This window comes from Eurosta solidaginis, chromosome 5, assembly GCF_040869045.1.
Source record: "Eurosta solidaginis isolate ZX-2024a chromosome 5, ASM4086904v1, whole genome shotgun sequence".
Taxonomy (NCBI): domain Eukaryota; kingdom Metazoa; phylum Arthropoda; class Insecta; order Diptera; family Tephritidae; genus Eurosta; species Eurosta solidaginis.
The window spans coordinates 19,714,499-19,722,747 of record NC_090323.1 but is presented as its reverse complement, the minus strand read 5'-3'; the positions used below and the strand labels follow the sequence as shown (position 1 = coordinate 19,722,747).

The 8,249-nt window shown below is 34.2% G+C and overlaps 2 protein-coding genes across 2 annotated transcripts; one reads left to right on the top strand and one right to left on the bottom strand.

The window, feature by feature from the left end:
- Positions 1 to 454: 454 nt before the first annotated feature.
- Vps36 (vacuolar protein sorting 36) lies at positions 455 to 2,218 on the bottom strand. Its single transcript, XM_067756763.1, has 4 exons — positions 2,200 to 2,218; positions 1,771 to 1,917; positions 981 to 1,709; positions 455 to 922 (listed from the first exon to the last, which is right to left on the bottom strand). The coding sequence occupies exons 2-4, from the start codon at positions 1,864 to 1,866 to the stop codon at positions 536 to 538; spliced, it is 1,212 nt and encodes a 403-aa protein (XP_067612864.1). The 5' UTR covers positions 1,867 to 1,917; positions 2,200 to 2,218; the 3' UTR covers positions 455 to 535.
- A 2,044-nt stretch (positions 2,219 to 4,262) lies between these two features.
- Positions 4,263 to 5,933, top strand: LOC137253208 (metaxin-2). The gene has a single exon (XM_067789741.1). It carries the CDS (start codon positions 4,371 to 4,373, stop codon positions 5,178 to 5,180), a length of 810 nt encoding a protein of 269 aa, XP_067645842.1. The 5' UTR covers positions 4,263 to 4,370; the 3' UTR covers positions 5,181 to 5,933.
- Positions 5,934 to 8,249: the final 2,316 nt, after the last annotated feature.

Genomic DNA, 8,249 nt, shown 5'->3' with positions numbered 1-8,249 from the left:
GAGGTTGGAAAGGACGTGATTCCAAGCCACCCACCCAAATCATTGCGTATTTAAGGTAGTAAGTAGATATTTTTTTATTGCGTGGAGTGAGTCACACGTATCAATGATTTTGCAGTGCTTATTGAAATCAGTACACATACAACGAAGAGGTTCATGCATTTCAAAATTCGACCTGCATGTGCTTATATGAAGCGGTTGAAAATGTCTAGATGGTCTTAAGGGAATATTAAAGAAAATTTCACCAAGCAGTAATGGGCTATTTACCATCCCTCTAATAAGTTTTACTAAAAATAACACACTTGACATCTCCCTACGACTCCGTAACGTAGGGAGCTGAATAAGTTTTAAATGGCCCGAGTAGGGAGGAATAATCCTTATGGGGTCCCACGGTAAGTCCATTAGCGCAAAAATCAGGAGTTGCTTCTGTACCTACTCTAGAAAAAAAGGTTACATGTAGATATTTACTAACTAAAATAGTAGTAAAAAGCCTTTTAATTTTGTTTAATATTCTTTATATGTACACATTTCTAATTGTTCAACTCTCACTATCTCGATATAACAGCAAATTCGGATAGAAGCGCAGTCCTTCCACCGATTCATCACGACATACCTTTCCCAAACGTTCTGCAGCTAGAAAACGTTCTTTAGCTAATAACAATGAAATATTTAACTGTTTGGCTAATTCTTCCACGGCTAGGCATGTGGCCGCTTTCACCCTTTCCAAAGTGTCCACTGCTACAAGTTCATCATCTTGTGATTCTAATTGCAAAACCATAGCACCACTGGGAAATTTGCGCAGTTTTATTGGTCCATTTAATTGTTGGCAAGCATGTAGTAAGTCTTCTGGTGAAAGTAATTCAAGGCAACGTGCACGGTTTATACGACAATAGACATCAGCAAGAGACATCATGCCCCCTTGCTCCTGAAAAAAAACGTATAAATGTATACATATTGTAAACTTGCATAATATCGCCAGCTACCTCAATGGGATCTAAAAGTTGTTCACATATTTGTTGCGCCAAACTGCAAAAATACTCCGAGTTACTGGTGAAATTATCACGCGTTACTGGATCATCAATACCCAAACTTAGTAAGTACGACTTAAAACGCACTGTTTCATCGCCAGAAATTTCGCCTTTTTGTTCACGTATCTTTGTACTTATTACTTTCGCTATTGCTACCATATCTTTTGCCATTGACATTAGTACATTCAAGTCCTGAAAAGCCAACGCAATATTTTCATCTGTTTCTTTTGCTCTGGCTTCAATGGAACGTTCAATGCCACCGATGCCAGTGCGCATTTTTAAACGCAACTGTGCCGTATCACTGCCACTGGTAGCAGCATTTAGTGCACCACTCGTCTGCGAAAGTGGTCTTGGTATGATAATCACTTCCCATATTCTCGCCTCTATTGTTTGACGTAGTGAGTTGCCAAATTCGGATGTCAAGCCATTCTTCCCGGACAATTTAATATAACTATGTGTACTGTAATCTAATGGTCCAGGCGCTTTGTCAGGTGGTGGGTCACGTAGATGTAATATGTAACGGGTTTTACGCCCAAATATATATGAACTAGCTGTTTCTTCACTGAGTGATATCACATTGCGTAGCCAAAGGCAGAGTGTTATGGCAGCACGGGCAATTTCACCAGGACGGCCCCAAAATAAACGATGTGTGGTAAGCACCACTTCACCTTCTTCATATTCTGTCTAAATTTTTGGAAATAATTAGCCATGTAAGTGATTTGTGTTTATTGGATCATCTACTTACTTTTTGATCTCCATCGTAAATTTTTACATTTCGATCACGACTTACAAATGTTTCATCATCGTGTAAGCGCGCTTCCATATATTCGAAACGATTCATAATTTTATTAGCAAAGATTTTTTTTGTATAATAAACAAAAGTTTACGCCATAGTGTACCTATACCAAGTGTGTTCACTAAGCGATAAACGTCAAAACTACAAACAGCCTCGCTCACCTGATGGAAATCTCAGGTCTAGAGTCGCATTTTTGGTCTCAACGACAACATTTTTGACTACCAATCGTATGGACTTTTTCAATTTTTCAATCATTCGGAGCATTCTGTAATGGTATCCATTTTGAATTCGCTGTCATTCCGAATCCAGCGAGTGCCTGTCAGAATGCTTGACAGATAAGTCAACACACTTGTACTTGTACACTATGGTTTACGCCATGAATAACGTAATGTTTATTAATGAACAGCTGTTCGTTTGTTTCTTATGGCCACATCATAAATAATTTTCTCATGATGCGGTAAAGCCCCGACACATAAGCACTTTTTCATATAGATGCTTTTTACTCAATCTTACGCATTATGAGTAGATTGCACATATTTTTATGAAGAACGGTAGAATGAGCAACACTGGCGCCATCTGATATGGAAAAGCAGCCAAAACGCAAATTTTGTATCAAGCAAAGTATAAGAAGAAGAATTTGACATTCGCTTTGGCTACGGGTGCTGGCACACTATGCAAATGAAATTATTTTTCCCATTCGTTGGTAACTTTTCAAGCATTTTTCGCAATTATGAACTGCAATATAACAACTGAATACGACACAAAATATGTTAGCAAGTATTTTTGTTGTATAGGAAGAATGTTTATAACAGTGCTTCGCGAAATTTTGTATGTGAATGAGCAAGGCGAATTAAACTTCAATTGCCAAGTCTGAAGTTCCTTCATATTTATAAATGCAACATCTTGGTTGATTGTGGCGATGTTACTGGAATGCATAAGCTTGTGTTAAACGCATCTTTATGAAAAATGTGATTGTGCCGCGGCCTTTATAATTCAAGGGCGAACATTTCGTTTTTAACATAAAAAGATTCTCGAATCACTGTAATAAACATGCCCACTATGCTAAAGAGGATAGATACTATAGGAGCCGCCACTCTTTATTTTTTAGGTATTTACTCGAGGAAACTGTGAGGTAGTCGCTACTTTTTTTTGGGCGAGATGTTTACAAATGTCTTCTATATATTTTCATAGAATATTTGTGTTTAGTTTTCCGACTGTATTTAATTAATTATTCAATTCTCTTTCCAAAAATCACGGTTGCATAAAGTGTCAACACCGCATGGATAAATGGGAGGCAATTCAAAAATCTACCTCATAAAAAATAAGTAGCGACTACCTCACAGTTTACATCGAGTAAATGCCTAAAAAATAACGAGTGACGGCTCTTATTATATCTATCCTCTTTGCTTTTGCATGTCAGATGGCGCTGTTGGTCGCTCCCAATGAAAATACTTGTAATCTACTCATCTGTCAACTGCATGAAAAATCTTACGTGGCGGGCTTTATTTAAAAGGGTATCAAGATCACAATAAAACGCTCAAGAGTTTTTTTTTATTTTCTTGTAAGCCGAATTTGTGGTTTTTTATTTGATATGTATTTTCCTTTTTTTATTATTCATTTTTTTCACAAAATTTCATCCGAAAGCGAACTGCGACCATAAATTTAAGCCCGCAAGTATTTCTCGAGCATTTCTTGGATCCTGAAAAATGGCCATGTTCGTGCGCCTTGGAGTTCATGCATGCATAAAGCGTTTTTTTGTGATCTGTGACAGTTTACGTTTGACGATCCGTGAACGAAACTTATTTCTTAAATCAAAATAAATCTGTAATGGTGAATCGGATTAATAACATATATGGAGTAGCGACAAGTAGTACTCGTTAGATTCATTCTCGTATAATTTTTAAAAATAGGTAGACAATTACAAAAATATAGACTGATGAAAATGATTTTCAGTCACTGATCGTAAAACGTAATATGGACCCTGACTAGCGCGCTATATCTAGTCACACTTGTATTTCAGCTATAAAAGAATCACGAGACTATAACAACAGCTCTAGCTATATTACATCACTAATCAGCTGTTTTGTGATTTGACAGCACGAGAGTTGTAGCATAAAATTGCTGATCTAGGGTTTTGTCCATTGTTTACTATATAGTTTGGCAGCTTAAGTAGAGGTTATGTTGCGAATAGAGTGGACTAGGCAGTCGAATGTCATATAATGAAGGAATGGTGTTCGGAGTTTTTTCAATGTTAAAAACTTCAATATAATTAAACCATTGTTTTAATAACAACAAAAACGCCTTATATATTCTATATACATAAATTCGTAAGGATTATCTCACTTTAAAAATTGAGTTAAATAATCTAAAGTTTGTTTTTGAAATTGAGTCGAGAACTGTGCGTGTGAATGTGCGAATTTTCACCGATCAGCTGTTAGTTACGCTACTTGGTAAAATTTACTATGGTTTTGTCAGTTGTGTAAGCGAAATTGCAGGCAATTAGTAATTCAAAATATTAAGTATTAAAAACAAAAAACAGTACAATAGAAATGCTGATTTCACAGTACCTTAGCCAAATGAGAGCAGACGAAACCATGAGCGACGAACCATGGCCCGAGGATGCAATACTCTACCAGCCATATGAAGCAGAGCAAATACTTTTGCCAGAACAAGCGAGTTGCTTAGCAGTTAAGGCATATTTAAAAATGTGCGAACTACCATTTGAGGTGCGTTCGTATGCAAATGCTGAGTTTATGTCACCAGGTGGACGTATGACAAAATTACCATTTCTACGTGCTAACGCTTTTATTGTGGCTGAATTTGAACCCATAGTAAAATTTGTTGAACATAAAAGTTCAGCTATTGGACAATGGCTAGATGATGATATCAAAGCTGATATGCGTACATATGTATCATTAGCTGAAAACATATTCACAATGGCTGAGTTGTATATCAGTTTTGTAAATAAAAGCGTATACGAGGAGGTAACAGCGCCACGCAATGGTTGCGTATTTCCATGGCCATTAAATGTAATGCAAAACTATGCTAAACGACGCAATGCATTACGTATGCTGAAAGTGTATCAATGGAATGATATGACAATTGATGAAGTTATCGAAAAAGTGGAGAAATGCTGTGAAACATTAACATTTAAACTGGAAGAATCACCACAAACACCATTCTTTTATTCCGATCAGCCATGCGAATTGGATGCTATCGCTTTTGGACACCTTTTTGCGATATTAACAACAAATTTACCAAATATGGCTTTAGCACATACAGTACAGAAGTTTAAACAATTGGTTGCATTTTGCCAATATATTGATGAAAAATATTTTAAAACGAGGTCTCTGATGTAAGATGTTGGTGTTTATTGTAAATTAATTGCAGTTGCATTTTCTTTAGTGTTAAACTTAGCACACCAATTACCGTCATACAAATGACGTTTTCTTTTCTGAAATAAATTTTACACTCAATCCTAAATTCTTACTAGGTCACCCCGCGCTATGCGAAGTTGATCTACTTTTAGCTATGAGACCTCTAACTTTACTCAGTGGAAACTATTTTGTAAAAGGAACACACAAACTCAAGAGAGAGCTGAAAAGAATCAACACAGTGATATTATTTTCAGAAAAGTAAATGCCAGAAGTGTCTGACTCAATTGACGCTTAACCAATTACACGGTTTTTGTCGTCCACCAAGTTGTGACAGTCGCTTCTTCGCTGGGCTAACTGGTAACACTAAGGGAAAATGCAGAGTGGCAGTATAACATAATATACAAAGTCAATCAAGAGTCAAATATTGTAACGAATTTTGTGAAATTCCTGATTATTTCGCAGCTTCTGGTAACGTTCTAATATCTAAACTGTCGAATAAATAACTCAAATATTCAATATAACAAAACGTTCTTTATTCAGACTGCTTTGGGCGTAGTACTTCACAATTACAATAATCGCGTACTTCACTGAAGCATGTTAAAATCAAACTGATTCCTGATTCTCGCTTGCGCTACATTTATACTCACGGTTACCTTGTTCGCCCATTTCTCCTAAGGTCTTGACGTTGCACTAACATGCCTTCTAGAACAGTCGTATTTCATGGTTGGTTATTTGGCTTATTATTTAAATTATTAATTACGAGTCGATTATCAATAGAAATAAAGCTTTAGAGCTGTTTTCTCATGTGAACTTAAAGATTTTTCCCCTATTTTATAAATATAAAATATTTCCCACTCAGCATTTAGGTGATTCAATTTTGAATTTCTCTACATATCAATACAATTTGATTACTATTTCTGACTAAATAATGAGTTATCACACAATTGAACAAAAGAAATAATCAAATATGAATACTTTTGAAGATGAAAAACTAAAAAGCATTTTTCGATCACTTTTTGGAATCATTTCTGAAGTCCTTTAATGACTAAATTTTAATATATCATAAAAACCTACAAAAAGAATAATCAAATATGCTTACCTTTGATGATCAAAAACTGAGTATAGTTTTTCAATCACATTTCAAACATATTTGAATCAAATGTGTTAACTTTAGGTGATCAAAAATTTATAATCATTTTTCATTCAGCTTTCTGAATTTTTTATGAATATATTTGTTGACTGAATAATGAACTTTGTACTTGTTGAATTTTTACTTTTCATTAAAAATCTTATTTTTTTTCACATACGCATATTTTTTCAATCATGAAGCTAAGAAAATATATGTACAAAATTTATTATTTATGCAAAAGATATTCTTCAAGACAAAAATAATGTAATGCTGCTCGTGAACGAAGATTTCCCCAACTATTTCTCCCCTTCAGCTTCCCAGAAAATACATAATGATTGGACAATACATATGTTGTGAGCTATTTCAACCCCAGGTAAGTGAACTATCATGACATACCTGGATACGGCTTCAACATCCCGTATCGTATTCGTATTTTAAGATGCAGAGGATAATGCTAATGTTGGATGTTGTAGTCGCAGGTGTATATCGGTCAAGTTTGTTTGCGAGTTAGCTGTGGTTCGAATAGCTCACTTTCGCATGATTTCTTCCCCTAATGAAATAAGATTATTATGTAGTATCCTATTTTGAATGAGATATGAAGAATAAATGCATTATAATGGCATTCAAAAATCTCAAGCAAAACGATTGAAATATATTCATGAATATGATCAGAAAATTACTGTGAAAGCAGTCAAATATTACTCTAAAACTATCAAAGCTCAATTTAACAATGATATCAAATATGAGTAAAAAGCGTTTCGAAATAGGAATCATAAATGATTATTCAAGAATAATCACATTTATGGTACATTTTTCTCCCGACGATACGTTAATTTTCGAACAGAAAATGCTTTTAAATTTGAACGTTTTTAAACATCTTGGGGTATGATATTTAAATATTTTTTGATCAAAATTTTCAAAAAATGCTGGCTGGGTTCGTACCCACTCAGCATTTAGCTAATTCAATTTTGAATTTCCCTACATATCAATACAGTTTGATTAATCTTTCTGACTAAATAATGAGTTATCATACAATTGAACAAAAGAAATAAACCAATATGAATACTTTGGATGATGAAAAACTGAAAAGCATTTTTCGATCACTTTTTGGAATCATTTTTGAAGTCCTTTAATGACTAAATTTTAATATTTCATAAAAACCAACAAAAAAATAATCAAATATACTTACCTTTGATGATCAAAAACTGAATATAGTTTTTCAATCACATTTTGAAATCATATTTGAATCAAATGTGTTTACTTTAGGTGATCAAAAATTTATAATCTGTTTTCATTCAGCTTTCTGAATATTTTATGAATATATTTGATGGCTGAATAATGAATTTTATACTTGTTGAAATTTTACTTTTCATTAAAAATCTTATTTTTTTTAACATACACATATTTTTTCAATCATGAAGCTAAGAAAAAATATATAAAAATTTTATTATTTATGCAAAAGATATTTTTCAAGACAAAAATAATGTAATGTTGCTCGTGAACGAAGAATTCCCCAACCATTTCTCCCCTTCAGCTTCCCAGAAAATACATAAGGATTGGACAATACATAGGTTGTGAGCTATTTGAACCCCAGGTAAGTGAAACTATCTTGACATACCTGGATACGGCTTCAATATCGCGTATCGTATCCGTATTTTAAGATGCAGACGATAATGCTGATGTTGGATGTTGTAGTCGCAGGTGTATATCGGTCAAGTTTGTTTGCGAGTTAGCTGTGGTTCGAATAGCTCACTTTCGCATTCTTTCTTCCCCTGATGAATTAAGATTATTATGTACTATCCTATTTTGAATGAGATATGAAGAATAAATGCATTATAATGGCATTCAAAAATGATTCAAAAATTTCAACCAAAACGATTGAAATATATTCACGAATATGATCAGAAAATGACTGTCAAAAG